The sequence below is a fragment of the Heptranchias perlo genome, chromosome 2 (genome assembly GCF_035084215.1).
Source record: "Heptranchias perlo isolate sHepPer1 chromosome 2, sHepPer1.hap1, whole genome shotgun sequence".
In the NCBI taxonomy this organism is placed as follows: Eukaryota; Metazoa; Chordata; class Chondrichthyes; order Hexanchiformes; family Hexanchidae; genus Heptranchias; species Heptranchias perlo.
This window is the reverse complement of record NC_090326.1, coordinates 118,702,665-118,724,943: the sequence shown is the minus strand read 5'-3', so window position 1 is coordinate 118,724,943 and position 22,279 is coordinate 118,702,665. Positions and strand designations below refer to the sequence as shown.

The following is a 22,279-nucleotide window of genomic DNA, read 5'->3' as shown; positions in this document are numbered from 1 at the left end:
CCAACCCTCTGGAACACCCTCCTATAATCCTCTGCCTTACTCTTGCCTCCTTGCTTTCCAAAGCCCACTTAAAAATGGTTGAAGTGAATTTATTTTTTTTTGACCTGGCCCCTTAACTTCGTTCTACCTATGCTTTTCCTCCCCACTCAGTGTTGATTTCATTTTCTAATCTATAAAACACACTGCTAGGTTTTTCTGATGTGAGGAGTGCTATATAAGTGGTAAATGTACTTCTTGAATCTACATTTCTTTGTTTTTATATAATGAAAAATTTTCAGTTGATGGAATTTCATCAGGGAGTGCATATCATTTGTACCTTATGTTCATTACGCTTCTGACAAAGACAAATTGTGGTGACAAAGGCAAAGACAGTATGGTGAACCGCTGAACATCAATGCTTTGCCACTTATTTGGATTTTTTTTTGACTACAGATAGCAAACTTGGAAGAACAGTTGGAACAGTTTAGGGAAGAACTATTAAATAAGAATGAAGAAGTTCAGCAGTTGCATATGCAGTTAGAAATTCAGAGGAAAGAATCTGCCACCCAGCTGCAAGAGATTCAGCAAGAAAACCATCGACTTGAGGTAAGTGCTTACTTGCAATGTGCAAATACTTATACAGTTCAAGGCTGTTTCTTGCACTTTAATCAGTTGACGGCCCAACCTCAGTCTTAAACTTTAGAATGTTCATTCTTAACTGCAACACCGGACATTATTTGACCTTGCATAGCTTTTAAGATTAATTTATTGTTCACTGTTGCAAAATGCCAACATTTTCAGGATAATTTTATGCCTGAGAGTTTCATATGCCTGAAAAATTATGGTGGCCTTCTTTGAGCTTAAGATCAGTTCATTGTTATTTAGGAGACATCAATATGTCTGCTGCTTTTGAAAGATGATGTACAATTCTTCTATTTTAATGTGTTGGCAAGCGATGAAGCACTTGGGCAAGCCAATTTCTGGAGGTTACTTTTGTGTCACAAAGGTATTGGTTGTTCCTTCCGATAATGCCTGACTCGTATTTAAAATATTGTTTAAATTTAATTGGTTTCAAGCATTAAAATTATATAAAACAGAAATAGCAATACTAGAACACTTCATTACAATTTTTAAGAAAACTTGAGCTATTTTCCAAATTGTCCTGAATATGATATAAAATTGTACAGCTTTGTTAATGATATTGATAATTGATTATCAATACCAGCAGGACCTAAAAGAAAAGTGCAGTCTGCTCGCAAAGTTGTATTGGAAAAAGAGAAAATGCTGGAAATATAAAAGCAGATCCTTCAATGTCTAAAAAGAGAAAAGGGGGCATGTTAACATTTAGAAATATCTTTTCAGTTATGTGGACTGCCCTTGCTTTATTCCACTTATAGATATTCAGTTGTGGTCAAGGAATCTCTACCAACAACTCTCTTACCCCCACACAGTCATTTTACCAGTCCCCCTAGGATCCATCCTTCACCCTCTTTCCTTTCTTATCTACATGTTGCCTATGGTGCTTATCATCTGCAAAAATGGAGTCAGCCTCCACATGTATGCTGATGACACCCTTCCCACGCCACTCTACTTATCCACCACCTCTTTCGACTCTTCAGCTGCCTCTGTGCTGTTAAATGCCAATCTTAAATGACCCTTACATTTGGGAAGACCGAAGCTATTGCCTTCGGACCATGACACACATTCTATACCCTCACTACTGACTCCATCACGTACCTGACCACAGTCTCAAGTTGAAACAAATTCTGTGTCCTGTTCAACCTCAGCAGAGTTTCCAGCCCTATATCCTCTCCATCACAAAGACCACCTCCTTCCACCTCCATAACATCGTTCATCTCCACCCTTACCTCAGCTAATCTGTCACTGTTACCCTAAAGGATGCCTTTGTCGCATGCCGACTTGATTTAATCCATTTCTTTCTCCTCCCTCAGCTTCAGCTCATCCAAAATCCTGCTACCTGTATCTTACCCTGAATCACCTCCACTCTTGCTGCCCTATGTTGGATCCTGGTCCTCCAGTCTCTCAAGTTTAAAACTCTCATGCTTGTGTTTAAATGCCTCATGGCCTTGCCACTCCCTAACTCTGTAGCTCCCCCACCCCAAAACTCTCCATTCCTCTGACTCTAGCCTCTTGTGCACCCCCTTCCTCTTCAACCCCATTGCCCCCTGGGTCCCACTCTCTGGAATTCCCTCCCTAAACTTCTCAACTTCCCTCGCCTGCTTTAAGACCCTCCTTAAAACCCACCTCTTAAACTTTACATCACTGTCCTAATTTCTCCTTGTTTGACATGGTGTCATTTTTTCTTTGAGATTTTTCTACATTAAAGGCACTATATAAACACAAGTTGGTTGGCGTGTTACATATTTCCAACATTTTCTTGTTTTTATTTCAGATTTCCAGCATTTTCAGGTTTTTCCTTTTTGTTTGCATAAATTTATTATTCAAGTATTCTGTGAACAACAGTGCCTTAAAGAAATACAAAGGGTGCTAATGATATTTGTGGTTTTATAAATCATGTTCACTGCTCAAGCACTTGAAGTGAAATCAAAAATTATTTGTTTACTGTTGCCACCCACATCATATCCAATATTATGTCCCGCTTACTTATCATCCCTGTCCTTACCAATGTCCACTGTCTCCCCATACCCCAGTGTATTGATTTCAATACAGATTCCTGCATATTGTCACTGCACCCTATCTTTGTAACCTCCTCAACCCCTACTCCACGCTTGCGCACCCTGGTCTGCTCTCTGTTCACTTTCTCCTTCTACTTCAACTTCAGCCATAAGAGATCTGCACCCTAGAATTTTCTTCCTTGCTAAATCTCTTATTTTGCCTTCAAAAACCTCCTCAAAACCTATCGCTTTAAACATGATGAGTTAGGTCACCATCCCTGACTCCTCTCTCAATTCCTGTTTGGTGTCTGATTCCCCTTGTCAAGCTCCTCAGGAACTTGCACTTATACAGCATCTTAACATTGTGAAAGTGTTGCTGTTGTTTGATTACTTTCACTGTTTCCATGCATTTTTTTTTAAGTCTTGTATCTTTGATATTGAAGATTTGCTGATTTTATGTTGTTAAATGAAAAAAGTAATTACCGATTTATAGTATAAAGTACATGCCTATCGTGTTGGGGTGCCTTTGTTGTACAATAAATTTATTCTTGTAGCAGTTGACATTTCATTGTTAATGCTTCTATTAGAAAAACAAATTTATGAGGGCATGCCCCATTGACAAAAGTGAGGTGGAGTAGCCCCCCTCTACTCTAGCATGTAGTTGGGAGACCCACCCCAAATCCGGGAGATGGGCCATTCGTGTGACTGGGCAACTACATTGCACCTTCAAGAGTGCTTCAGTAGTGCCTACCTTGATCTGTGGTGGAAAACAGAACGGCCCACATTCACTCTTCCTGAGGCCTTCTGGGCCTAAGAACAAATTGGCTATAAATTTCTTCAACTCCCAGCGGAGCTATTGACCCTGCAAAATAAAGTTATCAATCATCAACAAGAACTTGCATTTATATAATGTCATTAACATAGAAAAACTGTAATATTAATAACTATTTGATAATTGTCTTCTCTACAAGATGTACATTGGACAAGTATGGTAGGTTACACTTCAGATAAGCAGATTAATCTATGAATTTAAAGTATAGCATCCTTTCCTAGAACTAATATTCACCAATATTTCTTGACTATCAGATGTGTGAAGCTTGCTTCTAATGTAGCAAGAGAGATTTGATGCATCTGTCTCATCTGATTAGGAGATCAAAGGTTTGCTTCCCTAAGATAAAAATGCCCTTTTGTGTAATCCTCACAAAGAAGTATTCTTCTAGCTCGAAGTCAGACAGGCATTGTGACTTTGGTTTTAATGAAATCAGTAAATCTATAATATAAAGTCCATCACCAAGGTCCAATATCAGCCAGCAACACCTTGTATTAGACTAGTCGCCTGCAAACATAGCATTGGATTGTTCTCATAGGATGGAACAGAAAACTCCCAAAGGCAAGAGTATCTGCTATTGCTACCCTTCCAAGCAGTTAACTGACTTTGTCCTGTTGGCTGCAATGACATCTCATATTTTAATTGTATTGTCATTATGTTTATTATAAAGCACTTAACTGGAAACGGTGGAAGTACATTTTTGACTTGTTTTTTCTGTAAGAAAAGTAGAAGTTTGTTCTTTAGCACACATGTGCTGACATTAGATTATGTGGATATTGAGCTCAATGTAGTTTGTGTAGCTATTGTAATTCTCTGTTGAAGTTGCTTTTAAGATGAGAAATAAAACATTGTTTATCCATAACCATCAGTGTTTTTAAACTATGCTCCACCCTTCACTCGACAGAAAGAGATGGAAAGCTTGCAAGTGTCTGTGCATGATTCCAGTGATTCATCTGGTAATCATCGGTCATCTGTTGAGAACTTGTTTCAAACCCTTAAGGAAAGAGATCAAGAAATAGAAAAACTCAATGAACAAATTATAAAGTTGCAACAGCGGCTTAAAATCACTTATGACGATAAGGTTAGTAAAATCAAACAAATGGTCTCGACATTTATAAGCTATTTCTACCACATATACTGGAGAGAAATAGATATCTATGGATCTTCATTTCCAAGTTTTAATAATTTTCCTCTTTCTCTCCTCATGGCCCTCTGAACCAGTAAATTCCTGTATTTTAAATCAAGACTCAACTGGTAAAATTTCCTTAAATCTTGTGCCTTTTTTGAGCCCTACAAGATCTAGTTCTGCATAGACACTATCTGGTATGGTTTGTAGCACTTTCTCTTGTCTTCTGTCTAGCAAATCACTAAAGGGTAAATGACACAAGTAATGGTTACAATTGGCCTAATCAAAATACGATTAGAAAAAAGTATTACAGAAATCCATGTCATCAATACATGTGCAAACGTTATGGTTTTAGGGAGGGAATTCCAGAGCGTAGGGCCTAGACGGCTTACGGCATAATTGCCAGTGCTGAGGCGAAGGGAGTGGGGATGCGCAAGAGGCCAGAGTTGGAGGAATGGCTAGTTCTGGGGTGGTTGTAGGGCTGGAAGAAGATACAGAGATAGGGATGAGGAAAGACAATGAGGTTGAGAATATTAAATTGGAAGTTTTGGGGGATGGGGCACCAAATGGGGGATGGGGGACAGCAAGGACAGGAATGTTGAGTGAGCGGGACTGGTGCAGTATAGAATACAGGCAGCAGAGTTTTGGATGAGATGAAGTTTACAGAGTGTGGAGGGTGGGAGGCCATCCAGAAGAGCATTGGAATAAATGAGCCTGGAGGTGACAGACGTGAATGAGAGTTTCAGCAGCTGATGGGGGTGGAGGCAGGTGATATTTTGGTGGGGGGTGCGGAAGTAGGCAGTCTTTGTGATGGAGAGTATATGGGGTCGGAAGCTCAGCTTGGGGTCAGATAGGATGCCGAGGTTGCGAACAGTCTGGTTTAACCCGAGACACTGGCCAGGGAGAGGGAAGGAATCGATGGCATGGGTATGGAGTTTGTAGTGAGGATTGAAGAGCTGGCTTCAGTCTTCCCAATGTTTAACTGGAGGAAATTGGTCTTGAATCTCAGACAAGTGATCTGACAGCACAGAGGCGGTGGAGGAGCCTAGGGAGGTAGTGCAGAGGAGAGCTGGGTGTTGTCAGCATACATGTGGAAACTAACCACACGTCTTCAGATGATGACATCAAGGGGAAGCATGTAGATGAAGAGGAGGAAAGAGGCAAAATCCGTGGAGGACTCCAACAGATAACAGTGCAGTGGCAGGAAGAGAAGCCATTGCTGCAGATGCTCTGGCAACGAATAGGTAATAGTGGAACCAAACGAGGGCAGCTCCACCGAGCTGAACAACTGAAGAGAGGCGTTGGAGGATGGTGTGGCTGACTATGTCAAATGGTGCTGAGTGGTCAAGGTGGAAGAATGCATCATGGTCAGGATATTATTTATGACTTTGATTTGGGACAATTCAGTGCTGTTGCTGGGGGCTGGAGAGATTCAAACATGGAGTTGCAGGAAAGATGGGCACGGATTCGGGCGACAACATAATGTTGAAGGACTTTGGAGAGGAAAGGGAAGTTGGAGATGGGGAGGTAGTTTGCAAGGACATTGGGTTGATAGTAGGTTTTTGGGGAGAAGGGTGATGATAAGAACATAAGAAATAGGAGCAGGAGTAGGCTGCATGGCCCCTCGAGCCTGCTCTGCCATTCAATAAGATCATGGCTGATCATCTACCTCAGCTGCATTTTCCTGCCCTATCCCCATATCCCTTGATTCCCTTAGTGTCCAAATATCTATCGATCTCAATCTTGAATATACTCAATGAGCATTGACAGCCCTTTGGGGTAGAGAATTCCTAAGATTCACAACCCTCTGAGTGAAGAAATCTTTCCTCATGTCAGTCCTAAAATTGCCGACCTCTTATCTTGAGACTATGCCCCCTAGTTCTAGACTCTCCAGCCAGGGGAAACAGCCTCTCAGCATCTATCCTGTCAAGCTCTCTCAGAATCTTACATATTTCAATGAGATCACCTCTCATTCTTCTAAACTCCAGAGAATATAGGCCCATTCTACTCAATCTCTCCTCATAGGCCAACCCTCTCATCCCAGGAATCAATCCAGTGAACCTTCGTTGCACCCCCGCTAAGGCAAGTATATCCTTCCTTAGGTAAGGAGTCCAAAATTGTACACAGTACTCCAGGTGTGGTCTCATCAGAGCCCCATATAATTGTAGCAAAACCTCCTTACTCTTATACTCCAACTCCCTTGCAATAAAGGCTAACATACCATTTGCCTTCCAAATTGCTTGCTGTATCTGCATGTTAACTTTCTGTGATTTGCGTACAAGGACACCCAAATCCCTCTGAATACCAACTTTCTTAGTCTCTCACCTTTTAAAAAATATTCTGCGTGGTGTTTTTGAAAGGGAGAGGGACAGTATCTGAGGAGAGGGAACTATTTACAATGTCGACTACCATGTTGGTCAGGCAGGAAAGTTGGATGGTCAGCAATTTAGTGTGATTGGGGTCAAGGGAGCAGAGGCTGAAGGTAGTGAGTCCAGTGGACAAGTTGAGCTCAGAGAGGGTATGAGGGGAGATAGGAGAGAAACTAGAGAAAGACATGGGACCCGATATTACCGGGGGGGGCGGGGGTGGGGGGCGATTGGGCGCGTGGGTAACGTGCCCAGTGAAATCAGTCTGCCCCGAACGCAATCGCAGGCTGATTGGAGCCACTTACCTCTTGTTCCGGGTTCCCCGCTGCTGAGCTGCACGGCGGGCGGACTGTGCATGCGCAGTAAGGTCTGTCAGCTGGAGGAGCTCTATTTAAAGGGGCAGTCCTCCACTGACTGATGCTGCAACAGGAAAAATTACAGCATGGAGCAGCCCAGGAGGAAGGCTGCTCCCAGGTTTAATGATGCCTCACTCCAGGTATCATTGGATGGGGTGAGGGGGAGGACAGAGATCCCCCCCCCCAACCGCGGGCGGGAGGAAGCGGTCTGCCTCTGCCACCAAGAAGGCCTGGCTCAAGGTGGCAGAGGAGGTCATCTGCACCACCAACATATCGCCCACCTGCATACAGTACAGGAGGCGCTGCAATGACCTAAGTAGGTCCGCCAAAGTGAGTACACTTACTCATTCCCCTACATTCCGTCTGCCACATCACCGCCCCCACCCCACATCTCCTTCTGCACTGCCAACACTACTCTGTCACATCACCCCTCACACCCACTCAAACCTCATCCTCATCTTACCTGCACCTACTCACCTCGCCAGTACTCATCCCGCCACTACCACTCAACCCAATCCTCATACAATCTCATGACTCTATTTCATACTCACCCTCTCATGCATCTCTTTCACAGTCAGCCTCACTCAACCTGCCACTACCTGTGCTGCAGCCACAGGGCATGCATCACATATGTGCAGTAGGCAGCGTAAGGCAAACGTGTTGTGAGCATGAAGGGGATGCACAAGGGTGTTTGAGGGTTTGTCATGGTTTTTACTTATCTTTAATTTCTGACCAACTCACATTACATATTATATTGGCACCACTACTGCCACGTCTTTGCGAATCTTGTCTGGTTTGTGCAATAATGCCCTTTCCTGAGGATCGCAATGAAGACCCACAACTGATGCCACCCATTGTGTCACTGCAGAGTGGGTGTAGGTGTATTTGCAGGGCTCTTTTGTGCAGGCGACTGAGAGATGTCGGCGATGTCCCCGGTGACACCCTGGAAGGATGCGGAGGAGAAGTTGTTGAGGGCAGTGGTAACTTTGACAGCGACAGGTGAGAAGATGGTGTTCGGGCCAGCCGGGAGCAGCTCGGCATGAAGCAGGCTGCAGATGTCCACGACTACATGTCGAGTGACTCTGAGCCTCCGTGTGCACTGCTGCTCAGAGAGGTCCAGGAAGCTGAGCCTCGGTCTGTAGACCCTGTGGCGAGGGTAGTGCCCTCTGCGATGCATCTCTCTCTGCGGTTGCCCCCCCTCCTGCTGTGCAGGTGGATGTGTCACAGCACTGTGTTGTGGAGCTCCACGTGTCAGAGGTGGACGGCGAGGCTGGTGATGCTGTTCGCCCTCCGAGGAGGTCATGACTGCAGCTACGGCGGCCCCCATCCGGAAGATGTACATCTGAGGGGGTCCGCAAGATAGGTACATGTGTCTGGACACCGGGGTAAGTGTGCAAGTTGGTGAATTTTATTGTTCGAAGGAGGGTGGTGGAGGCCAAACTTTGTCCAAAGTGACAGAGTGGCCTCCTGCAATGAGTGAGGGTCTCCCCCCGCACCTGTCAAATGAACCTTTGCAGCTGCCACAGGCTGATGGCTGCAACACGTCCATTTGAACTGGGAGCGTTTCCCCCAGTACGGGAAACAGTCCCAGTTGTTTGTAAAATCCCAACCCTCCTAAAATATCTCGTTAATCAGGTCTGTAAACGACCTGAAATACCAAAATAAATCCCTTAAGTGGCACCCTGCCGGCTTTAATTGCCGGCGGGCGTCCCACATGCGGGGGCTGCGCGCGCATGTCAGCGCGTCTGTGGAAAACCCGGAAGTGGGCGGGTTGGAGCCGGACTCCCGACCCACCCCGGGAATCGACAATTTTCATGCCCCCCCCGCCAGGAACGCACCCGATTGCGGGTGCTAAAATCGACCCCATGGAATCAGTGTTGGGCAGGGGGAGCCTGGAGGGAGGTTTGGCTCAAGGACAAGGGGAAGGGGGGAAGCAGCAGAGGCAGCTGAACAGATGTCCGAATCATTGTGAAAAAGAAGTCGATGAATTCTACACACTTGTTAGCGGCGAGTGTGGTGGGAGCAAGGTTAAGGGGATGGTTCGTAATGGTGAAAAGAAGCCTGGGGTTTATTTTCCTCCACATAATTGTAGAATAGTGGGCAGTTTTGGCAGAGGGGAGAGACCCGATGGTGCTTGATGTGGTCTGGCCAGATCTACTGATGTACGACTAAACCTGTTGTGCACAAGAGTCTGAACCCTTGGACTTGAGGTTGCGAAGATGGGATCATTCCAGGGGAACGACCAAGATGGGGGAGAGTAAAAGTTTCATTAGGAACAATGGCATCAAAAGTGGAGGAGAGGGAGTGGTTCAGCAGATCGACAGTTGCAAACAGAGCACCAAAGGTTAGGCAGTTGGTAGTTTGAAAGTGCAGTTAGAGTCATAGAGTCATACAGCACGGATAGAGGCCCTTCGGCCCATCGTGTCCGCGCCGGCCATCAGCCCTGTCTACTCTAATCCCATATTCCAGCATTTGGTCCGTAGCCTTGTATGCTATGGCATTTCAAGTGCTCATCCAAATGCTTCTTGAATGTTGTGAGGGTTCCTGCCTCCACAACCCTTTCAGGCAGTGAGTTCCAGACTCCAACCACCCTCTGGGTGAAAAAGTTCTTTCTCAAATCCCCTCTAAACCTCCCGCCTTTTACCTTGAATCTATGTCCCCTTGTTATAGAACCCTCAACGAAGGGAAAAAGCTCCTTAGTATCCATCCTATCTATGCCCCTCATAATTTTGTACACCTCAATCATGTCCCCCCTCAGCCTCCTCTGCTCCAAGGAAAACAAACCCAATCTTCCCAGTCTCTCTTCATAGCTGAAGCGCTCCAGCCCTGGTAACATCCTGGTGAATCTCCTCTGCACCCTCTCCAAAGCGATCACATCCTTCCTGTAGTGTGGCGACCAGAACTGCACACAGTACTCCAGCTGTGGCCTAACCAGTGTTTTATACAGCTCCATCATAACCTCCTTGCTCTTATATTCTATGCCTCGGCTAATAAAGGCAAGTATCCCATATGCCTTCTTTACCACCTTATCTACCTGTTCCGCCGCCTTCAGGGATCTGTGAACTTGCACACCAAGATCCCTCTGACCCTCTGTCTTGCCTAGGGTCCTCCCATTCATTGTGTATTCCCTTGCCTTGTTAGTCCCTCCAAAGTGCATCACCTCGCACTTTTCCGGGTTAAATTCCATTTGCCACTGTTCCGCCCATCTGACCAACCCATCTATATCGTCCTGCAGACTGAGGCTATCCTCCTCGCTATTTACCACCCTACCAATCTTTGTATCATCAGCGAACTCACTGATCATACCTTTTACATTCATATCCAAGTCATTAATGTAGACCACAAACAGCAAGGGACCCAGCACCGATCCCTGTGGTACCCCACTGGCCACAGGCTTCCAGTCACAAAAACAACCTTCGACCATCACCCTCTGCCTTCTGCCACTAAGCCAGTTTTGTATCCAAAGTGCCAAGGCACCCTGGATTCCATGGGAAGTCACTTGGGGAGAATTTTTTTTCTAGGGGCAGATGCAGAAGGAATTGGGGTTAGAAGGAGGTAGGGGGATGTGGGTGGTCGCATTTGGCCTTTGTTGTGATCAAGACCATGGGAGTAGAGAGGCCACGTGAGATAGGAAGGTTGAGGGATTGGCCATGAATATGAGTAGGAGAATTTATATGGAGAGAAAGGTTTAGGAGGCAGCATTGGGTGCCTGAAAGGGCCCTTTGGAGAATGCCAAGAGAGGCAAAGAAGTTGGTTTTGAGCTTATCCAAGGGGAATTCATGACTAGAATGGTGGCATGAAAGTAGGAAGGTGGAGGAGCAGTGCTGGGTTGAGGTAGGGATTGGGGGGGCAAATTACCAAAGAGGGAGAAATAAAAGGTGGCATGGCTGGGTGACAGAAAGGAGAGGAGGCAGAAGAGAAGGGCCCTAGAGTGGCCGAGAATAGAAAAGGGAGGGAGAAGTAATGGGCTTGTGTCTGGAACAGTAGTCAAAATGTGCACATGAATTGGCATAGAGGGAATTCTGGTTATATAAGAATGGCAGGGATTGGGAGATTCAAAGCTTGTTAAAATGGACGAAAGAAAAATTAATCTCTGTTGGAAACCTTACATTTTATATAACCCTGGATAATCAATGTAATTATTCAATATTTTTCACTTCTTAGGTCACTCAGAACAAGAATGAACAGATCAGGGAACTGGAAGCCCAAATAGAATGTCTTAAAAGTGATCTTGAACGTCTAAAAAAGCATAATGAGGAAGAGGTTGAGCAGTTGAATGAAGTAATAGAAAAACTGCAGCAGGAACTAACAAAAGTAATGCCATTGGAATTTGTTCCTTCTGAAGATGCAGAGAATTTGAAACGTCAGCTTGATATGATAATGGTAGAACAAGAGCTACTGCAGCAGCAAATGGATAAGAAGAATGAAGAAGTGATACTCACAAAGCAGAAACTTGAAGAACAAAACAAAATATTGCAAACTCGGGGATTAGAATTGATAAAGACCCCAGTAGAGAAAAAGGATGTTTCTTCAGAAAGTGCCCATGGCCCCATAAGTAGTGTGCAGGAACTACATGCAGCTATTGAAAAGAAAGAGAAAGAGTTAAATTCATGTCACCTTCAAATACAAAGCCTAAAGGAACATACCCAAACTGAAGCTAGAGTCCATGAAAAGCAAATTTTCACTCTCGAAGAGGCTCTCAGGGAGAAAGTAGCAACAGTTCTAGTGAGCCAGGCACAGTTAAAGGCAGTGCAACAGCAAATAAGAATCTGTGTTGAGCAACAAAGGAGTCAAATTAAAGACATGGAAAATGTTTCTGGTAAAAACGAAGCAACACATTTGGTAGAAGACCTACAGGAAAGAGTAAAAATGCAGATATGCCCATCAGGATCAGATCAAGCAATTCTACAAAATCAAGAAATGAGAAATATTGAACACCAAACAAAAGAATTAATCATGTTAAGAGAGCAGCTAACTGAGATGCAACAACAGTTGATTGATCTTCAAAAGGAACTTGAGCTTGAAAGGAAATTACTGTCAACCACTCAACAAGAAGCTACAGAAAAAGAAAAGAAGTTGATGGAGTTGCATCGCATGTTAGAAAAGAAGAAAAAATCTACAGAAAAACTAGACAGTGGGATCAGGATTTCAGAATCCTTAATTGTAAGTATAATCCAGCTGTTAATGGTGCAGCTTCAACTAAAACTTTTTTTTAGACAAAAGAATCATAACACAACAGTGCTCACCAGTTTACCATTATCTGATAAGCTATAACAATAGTTTCTTCATGGCTAGGTGAAAACAAATCAAGTGAATGGCAAGAGATTTCGTAGTATAGTAGTAGGTATAGCACAGGAGGAGGTCATTCGGCCCATCATTCCTGTGCCACCTCTTTGAACGAGCTATCCATTTTGTCCCATTCCCCTGCTCTTTCCCCATTGCCCTGTAATTTTTTTCCCTTCAAGTATTTATCCAATTCCCTTGTGAAAGTTACCATTGAATCTGCTTCCACCACCTTTCAGGCATTGCATTCCAGGGTACGGTAGCATAGTGGTTATGTTACTGGACTAGTAATCCAGAGGCCTGGACTAATAGAATCATAGAAGTTTACAACACGGAAACAGGCCCTTCGGCCCAACATGTCCATGTCGCCCAGTTTATACCACTAAGCTAGTCCCAATTGCCTGCACTTGGCCCATATCCCTCTATACCCATCTTACCCATGTAACTGTCCAAATGCTTTTTAAAAGACAAAATTGTACCTGCCTCTACTACTGCCTCTGGCAGCTCGTTCCAGACACTCACCACCCTTTGAGTGAAAAAATTGCCCCTCTGGACCCTTTTGTATCTCTCCCCTCTCACCTTAAATCTATGCCCCCTCGTTATAGACTCCCCTACCTTTGGGAAAAGATTTTGACTATCTACCTTATCTATGCCCCTCATTATTTTATAGACTTCTATAAGATCACCCCTAAACCTCCTACTCTCCAGGTAAAAAAGTCTCAGTCCATCCAACCTCTCCCTATAAGTCAAACCATCAAGTCCCGGTAGCATCCTAGTAAATCTTTTCTGCACTCTTTCTAGTTTAATAATATCCTTTCTATAATAGGGTGACCAGAACTGTACACAGTATTCCAAGTGTGGCCTTACTAATGTCTTGTACAACTTCAACAAGACATCCCAACTCCTGTATTCGATGTTCTGACCAATGAAACCAAGCATGCCGAATGCCTTCTTCACCACCCTATCCACCTGTGACTCCACTTTCAAGGAGCTATGAACCTGTACTCCTAGATCTCTTTGTTCTATAACTCTCCCCAACGCCCTACCATTAACGGAGTAGGTCCTGGCCCGATTCGATCTACCAAAATGCATCACCTCACATTTATCTAAATTAAACTCCATCTGCCATTCATCTGCCCACTGGCCCAATTTATCAAGATCCCGTTGCAATCCTAGATAACCTTCTTCACTGTCCACAATGCCACCAATCTTGGTGCCATCTGCAAACTTACTAACCATGCCTCCTAAATTCTCATCCAAATCATTAATATAAATAACAAATAACAGCGGACCCAGCACCGATCCCTGAGGCACACCGCTGGTCACAGGCCTCCAGTTTGAAAAACAACCCTCTGCAACTGTCTTCTGTCGTCAAGCCAATTTTGTATCCAATTGGCTACCTCACCTTGGATCCCGTGAGATTTAACCTTATGTAACAACCTACCATGCGGTACCTTGTCAAAGGCTTTGCTAAAGTCCATGTAGACCACGTCTACTGCACAGCCCTCATCTGTCTTCTTGGTTACCCCTTCAAAAAACTCAATCAAATTCGTGAGACATGATTTTCCTCTCACGAAACCATGCTGACTGTTCCTAATAATCTGGAGTCATGAGTTCAAATCCCACCATGGCAGCTGGGGAATTTAAATTCAATTAATTAAACAAAATCTGGAATAAAAAAAAACAGTATCAGTAATGGTGACCATGAAACTACCGGATTGTCGTAAAAACCTATGTGGTTCACTAATGTCCTTTAGGGAAGCAAACCTGCCGCCCTTATCCGGTCTGGGCCCACAGCAATGTGGTTGATTCCTAACTGCCCTCTGAAATGGCCGAGCAAGCAACTCAGTTGTACAATCACGCTAGAAAAAGTCATAATAAGAATAAAACCGGACGGACCACCCCACATTGGACCACTAGGCACCGGACATGACAAAGGCAAACCAAGCCCTGTCGACCCTGCAAAGTCCTCCTCGCTAACATCTGGGGACTTGTGCCAAAATTGGGAGAGCTGTCCCACAGACTAGTCAAGCAACAGCCTGACACAGCCATACTCACAGAATCATACCTTTCAGCCAATGTCCCAGACTCTTCCATTACCATGCCTGGGTATGTCCTGTCCCACCGGCAGGACAGACCGACCAGAGGTGGCAGTACAGTGGTATACAGTCAGGAGGGAGTGGCCCTGGGAGTCCTCAACATTGACTCCGGACCCCATGAAATCTCATGGCATCAGGTCAAGCATGAACAAGGAAACCTCCTGCTGATTACCACCTACCGCCCTCCCTCAGCTGATGTATCAGTCCTCCTCCATGTTGAGCACCACTTGGAGGAAGCACTAAGGGTAGCAAGGGCACAAAATGTACTCTGGGTGGGGGACTTCAATGTCCATCACCAAGAGTGGCTCGGCAGCACCACTACTGACCGAGCTGGCCGAGTCCTGAAGGACATAGCTGCCAGACTGGGCCTGCGGCAGGTGGTGAGCGAACCAACACGAGGGAAAAACCTACTTGACCTCGTCCTCACCAACCTACCTGTCGCAGATGCATCTGTCCATGACGGTATTGGTAGGAGTGACCACCATCCTTGTGGAGACGAAGTCCCATCTTCACACTGAGGTCACCATCCAACGTGTTGTGTGGCACTACCACAGTGCTAAATGGGATAAATTCAGAACAGATCTAGCAGCTCTAAACTAGGCATCCATATGAGGCACTGTGGGCCATCAGCAGCAGCAGAATTGTATTTCAACACAATCTATAACCTCATGGCCCAAATTTGCAGGGCTGATGGGGTAGGGGAGTGGGACTAGCTGGATTGCTCTTGCATTGATGAGCTGAATGACCACCTTCCGTGCTGTAACTTTCTATGATTCTATATTCCTCACTCTATAATTACCAACAAGCCAGGGGATCAACCCTGGTTCAATGAGGAGTGTAGAAGAGCATGCCAGGAGCAGCACCAGGCATACCTAAAAATGAGGTGCCAACCTGGTGAAGCTACAACACAGGACTACATGCATGCTAAACAGCGGAAGCGACATGCTATAGACAGAGCTAAGCGATTCCACAACCAATGGATCAGATCAAAGCTCTGCAATCCTGCCACATCCAGTCGTGAATGATGGAGGACAGCTAAACAACTAATGGGAGGAGGAGGCTCCGTGAACATCCCCATCCTCAATGAGGTAGAGGCCAGCACAGGAGTGCAAAAGACAAGGCTGAAGCATTTGCAACCATCTTCAGCCAGAAGAGCTGAGTAGATGATCCATCTTGGCCTCCTCCCGATATCCCCACCATCACAGCAGCCAGTCTTCAGCCAATTCAATTCACTCCACCTGATATCAAGAAATGGCAGAGTGCACTGGATACAGCAAAGGCTATGGGCCCCGACAACATCCCAGCTGTAGTGCTGAAGATTGGGCTCCAGAACTAGCCACGCCTCTAGCCAAACTGTTCCAGTACAGCTACAACACTGGCGTCTACCCAACAATGTGGAAAATTGCCCAGATATGTCCTGTCCACGAAAAGCAGGACAAATCCAATCCGGCCAATTACCGCCCCATCAGTCCACTGTCAGTCATAAGCAAAGTGATGCAAGGTGTCGTCGACAGTGCTATCAAGCGGCACTCACTCACATATAACCTGCTCATCGATGCTCGGTTTGGGTTCCGCCGGGACCACTCTGCTCCAGACCTCATTACAGCCTTGGTCCAAACATGGACAAAAGAGCTGAATTCCAGAGGTGAGGTGAGAGTGACTGCCTTTGACATCAAGGCAGCATTTGACAGAGTGAGCCACCAAGGAGCCCTAGTAAAATTGAAGTCGATGGGAATCAGGGGGAAAACTCCCTCGTGGCTGGAGTCATACCTAGCACAAAGGAAGATGGTAGTGGTTGTTGGAGGCCAATCATCTCAGCTCCAGGACGTTGCTGCAGGAGTTCCTCAGGGCAGTGTCCTAGGCCCAACCATCTTCAGCTGCTCCATCAATGACCTTCCCTCATCATAAGGTCAGAAATGGGGATGTTCGCTGATGATTGCACAGTGTTCAGTTCCATTCGCAACCCCTCATAATGAAGCAGTCCGTGCCTGCATGCAGCAAGACCTGGACAAAATCCAGGCTTGGGCTGATAAGTGGCAAGTAACCTTTGTGCCAGACAAATGCCAGGCAATGACCATCTCCAACAAGAGAGAGTCTGCCCACCCCCCCTTGACATTCAACGGCATTAACATCGCAGAATCCCCCACCATCAACATCCTGGGGGTCACCATTGACCAGAAACTTAACTGGACCAGCCACATAAATACTTTGGCTACAAGAGCAGGTCAAAGCCTAGGTATTCTGCAGCGAGTGACTCCCCTCCTGACCCCCCCCAAAGCCTTTCCACCATCTAAAAGGCACAAGTCAGGAGTGTGATGGAATGCTCTCCACTTGCCTGGATGAGTGCAGCTCCAACAACACTCAAGAAGCTCGACACCATCCAGGATAAAGCAGCCCGCTTGATTAGCACCCCATCCACCACCCGACGTTCACTCCCTTCACCACAGGATGCACTGCAGCAACTCGCCAAGGCTTCTTCGACAGCACCTCCCAAACCCTCGACCTCTACCACCTAGAAGGACAAGGGCAGCAGGCATATGGGAACACCACCATCTGCACGTTCCCCTCCAGGTTACACACCATCTGATTTGGAAATATATTGCCGTTCCTTCATCGTCGCTGGGTCCAAATCCTGGAATTCCCTACCTCACAACACTGTGGGAGAAGCTTCACCACACGGACTGCAGCGGTTCAAGAAGGCGGCTGACCACCACCTTCTCAAGGGCAATTAGGGATGGGCAATAAATGCTGGCCTTGCCAGTGACGCCCACGTCCCATGAACGATTTTTTTTTTTTAAATTACAACTCACTGCGTAAAAAAATGCTTCCTCATGTCTCCTCTGGCTCTTTTGCCGATCACCTTAAATCTGTGTCCACCAGCTCCTTACCCTTCTGCCACTGGAAACAGCTCTTTATTTACTCTGTCGAAACCATTCATGATTTTGAACACCTCTATCAAATCTCCCCTTAATCTTCCCTGTTCGAAGAAGGACAACCTCAGCTTCTCCAGTCTCTCCACATAACTGAAGTCCCTCATTCCCTGGCACCATTCCAGTAAATCTCTTCTACAGCCTCTCTAAGGTCATGACATCCTTCTTATCATGTGGTGCCCAAAATTGAACACAATACTCCAGCTGAGGCCTAACCACTGTTTTATAAATGTTTTGCATAACTCCCTTGCTTTTGTACGCTATGCCTCTATTAATAAAGCTGAGGATCTCGAGGACAAATCCAATCCGGTCAATTACCGCCCCATCAGTCTACTCTCAATCATCAGCAAAGTGATGGAAGGTGTCGTTGACAGTGCTATCAAGCAGCACTTACTCACCAATAACCTGCTCACCGATGCTCAGTTTGGGTTCCGCCAGGACCACTCGGCTCCAGACCTCATTACAGCCTAAGTCCAAACATGGACAAAAGAGCTGAATTCCAGAGGTGAGGTGATAGTGACTGCCCTTGACATCAAGGCAGCATTTGACCGAGTGTGACACCAAGGAGCCCTCGTAAAATTGAAGTCAATGGGAATCAGGGGGAAAACTCTCCAGTGGCTGGAGTCATACCTAGCACAAAGGAAGATGGTAGTGGTTGTTGGAGGCCAATCATCTCAGCCCCAGGACATTGCTGCAGGAGTTCCTCAAGGCAGTGTCCTAGGCCCAACCATCTTCAGCTGCTTCATTAATGACCTTCCCTCCATCATAAGGTCAGAAATGGGGATGTTCGCTGATGATTGCACAGTGTTCAGTTCCATTCACAACCCCTCAAATAATGAAGCAGTCCGAGCCTGCATGCAGCAAGACCTGGACAACATCCAAGCTTGGGCTCATAAGTGGCAAGTAACATTTGCGCCAGACAAGTGCCAGGCAATGACCATCTCCAACAAGAGAGAGTCTAAGCACCTCCCCTTGACATTCAACGGCATTACCATCGCCGAATTCCCCACCATCAACATCCTGGGGGTCACCATTGACCAGAAACTTAACTGGACCAGCCATATAAATACTGTGGCTACAAGAGCAGGTCAGAGGCTGGGTATTCTGCGGCGAGTGACTCACCTCCTGACTCCCCAAAGCCTTTCCACCATCTACAAGGTACAAGTCAGGAGTGTGATGGAATACTCTCCACTTGCTTGGATGAGTGCAGCTCCAACAACACTCAAGAAGCTCGACACCATCCAAGATAAAGCAGCCCGCTTGATTGGCACCCCATCCACCACCCTTAACATTCACTCCCTTCACCACCGGTGCACTGTGGCTGCAGTGTGTACCATCCACAGGATGCACTGCAGCAACTCGCCAAGGCTTCTTCGACAGCACCTCCCAAACCCGCGACCTCTACCACCTAGAAGGACAAGAGCAGCAGGCATAGGGGAACAACACCACATGCACGTTCCCCTCCAAGTCGCACACCATCCCGACTTGGAAATATATCGCCGTTCTTTCATCGTCGCTGGGTCAAAATCCTGGAACTCCCTTCCTAACAGCACTGTGGGAGAACCGTCACCACACAGACTGCAGCGGTTCAAGAAGGCGGCTCACCACCACCTTCTCGAGGGCAATTAGGGATGGGCAATAAATGCTGGCCTCGCCAGCGACGCCCACATCCTATGAACGATGCTGATGATTGAGAGTAGACTGATGAGGCGGTAATTGGCCGGGTTGGATTTGTCCTGCTTTTTGTTGACAGGACATACCTGGGCAATTTTAACCAAATAGATTCTGTCTTTGTCCCCAAAACTACATCATCCGTCACCAGCGCTGCAATAGTTTCTTTGATCAATACTGCCACCCCCACCCCCCTTTCCTTCCCTATCTTTCCTGAATACCTTATAGCCAGGAATATTAAGTACCCAATCCCCTCCCCTTCTTTGAGCCAGGTCTCTGTTATTGCCACTATATCATAGGCCCATGTGGCAACTTGAGCCAGCAGCTCACCAAGCTTTTTTACCACGCTATGTGCATTGACGCACATGAACTCGAATCCCCCATCTTAGACTGCCTCGCATTTTCCCCCTGTCTGATCCCTCCTATTTCTGAACTATTCTTTACTCTAGTGCTCTTTGTCCCTCCCAGTCCTCTATGCACCTTGTTTCTCCTCTCTAATGTTTCCTCCTGGTGCCCATCCCCCTGCCAAATTAGTTCAAACCCTCCCCATGAGGACATTGGTCCCAACTCTGTTGAGGTGCAAACTGTCCATCTTGAACAGATCCCTCCTGCCCAGAACTAGTCCCAATGCCCCAGGAATCTGAAGCCTTCCTTCCTGCACATTGCTCCAGCTTGCATTAACCTGTCTTATCCTACCATTCCTTTACTCACTAGCGCATGGCACTGGGAGAGATTACTACGTTTAATCATAGAAAGGTTACAGCACAGAAGGAGCTCATTCGGCCCATCAAGTCCGCGCCGGCTCTGTGCAAGAGCAATCCAGCTGGGCCCACTCCCCCGCTCTTTCCCCGTAGCCCTGCAAATGTTTTCCTTTCAATTACTTATCCAGTTCCCTTTTGAAGGCCATGATTGACTCTGCCTCCACCAGCCCCTTGGGCAGTGCATTCCAGATCCTAACCATTCGCTGTGTAGAAAAGTTTTTCCTCATGTCTCCTTTGGTTCTTTTGCCAGTCACCTTAAATCTATGTCCTCTGGTTCTTGACCCTTCCGTCAATGGGAACAGTTTCTCTCTACCTACTCTGTCTAGACCCTTCATGGTTTTGAATATCTCTATCAAATCTCCTCGGAACCATCTCTCTTCCAAGGAGAACAACCCCAGCTTCTCCAGTCTATCCACGTAACTAAAGTCCCTCATCTCTGGAATCGTTCTCGTAAATCTCTTCTGCACCCTCTCTATAAGGCCTTCACATCTTTCCTGAAGTGCGGTGTCCAGAACTGGACACATAACTCCAGTTGTGGCTGAACCAGTGTTTTATAAAGGTTCATCATGACTTCCATACTTTTGTACTCTATGCCTCTATTTATAAAGCCCAGGATCCCATATGCTTTTTTAACAGCTTTCTCAACCTGCCCTGCCACCTTCAACGATTTGTGCACATACACCCCCAAATCTCTCTGTTCCTCCACCCCTTTTAGAGTTGTGTCCTATAATTTATATTGCCTCTCCTCGTTCTTCCTACCGAAATGTATCACTTCGCATTTTTCTGCATTAAATTTCATCTACCACGTGTCCGCTCATGCCACCAGTCTGTCTATATCCTCTTGAAATCTATCACTATCTTCCTCACTGTTAACTACCCTTCCAAGTTTTGCGTTATCTACAAATTTTGAAATTGTGCCCTGTACACTCAAGCGTACAGGGCACAATTAAGCAGGACTAAGATCCTGCTTTTTAACTTCCTCTCTAGTTCCTGAAACTCTGACTGCAGGACCTCGACCCTTTTCCTTCCTATGTCATTGGTTCCCACATGGAACATCACTTCTGGCTGTTCCCCTTCCCTCCTCAAAATGTTCTGCACCTTCTCCGTGAAGTCCTTTACCCTGGCACCGGGGAGGCAACACACCATGCGGGACTCACATCAGCAGTTCCAGAAACGCCTGTCTATCCCCCTGACTATCGAATCCCCTGTAACAGCTGCATTTCTTTTGCCCCCCTGTGCATCCGAGTCTCTCACGGTGCCATGGATTTGCTCTTGACTGCACTCCCCCAAGGTGTCAACACCCTCACTGGTTACAGGCTACAATTTTTTTAATTCGTTTATGGGATGTGGGCGTCGCTGGCGAGGCCAGCATTTATTGCCCATACCTAATTGCCCTTGAGAAGGTGGTGGTGAGCCGCCGCCTTGAATCGCTACGGTCCGTGTGGTGAAGGTTCTCCCACAGTGCTGTTAGGTCGGGAGTTCCAGGATTTTGACCCAGTGACGATGAAGGAACAGCGATATATTTCCAAGTTGGGATGGTGTGTGACTTGGAGGGGAACGTGCAGGTGGTGTTGTTTCCATGTGCCTGCTGCTCTTGTCCTTCTAGGTGGTAGAGGTCGCGGGTTTGGGAGGTGCTGTCGAAGAAGCCTTGGCGAGTTGCTGCAGTGCATCCTGTGGATGGTACACACTGCAGCCACAGTGCACCGGTGGTGAAGGGAGTGAATGTTTAGGGTGGTGGATGGGGTGCCAATCAAGCTGGCTGCTTAGTCCTGAATGTTATCGAGCTTCTTGAGTGTTGTTGGAGCTGCACTCATCCAGGCAAGTGGAGAGTATTCCATCACACTCCTGACTTGTTCCTTGTAGATGGTGGAAAGGCTTTGGGGAGTCAGGAGGTGAGTCACTTGCCGCAGAATATCCAGCCTCTGACCTGCTCTTGTAGCCACAGTATTTATATGGCTGGTCCAGTTAAGTTTCTGGTCAATGGTGACCCCCAGGACATTGATGATGGGGGATTCGGCGATAGTAATGCCGTTGAATGTCAAGGGGAGGTGGTTAGACTCTCTTGTTGGAGATGGTCATTGCCTGGCACTTGTCTGGCGCGAATGTTACTTGCCACTTGCTGCATGCTGGCATGGACTGCTTCATTTTCTGAGGGGTTGTGAATGGAACTGAACACTGTGCAATCAACAGCGAACATCCCCATTTCTGACCTTATGATGGAGGAAAGGTCATTGATGAAGCAG

General features: G+C 46.4%; 1 protein-coding gene across 3 annotated transcripts in view; it reads left to right on the top strand.

Moving 5' to 3' along the window:
• Positions 1-22,279, top strand: part of akap9 (A kinase (PRKA) anchor protein 9) — a 248,150-nt gene that overhangs the window by 180,686 nt on the left and 45,185 nt on the right. For all 3 annotated transcript variants that reach the window (XM_068006479.1, XM_068006470.1, XM_068006463.1), the window contains 3 exons: positions 433-585; positions 4,349-4,525; positions 11,457-12,455. In XM_068006479.1, coding sequence (XP_067862580.1) covers positions 433-585; positions 4,349-4,525; positions 11,457-12,455 — 1,329 coding nt within the window. The remainder of the gene's footprint in view (positions 1-432; positions 586-4,348; positions 4,526-11,456; positions 12,456-22,279) is intronic.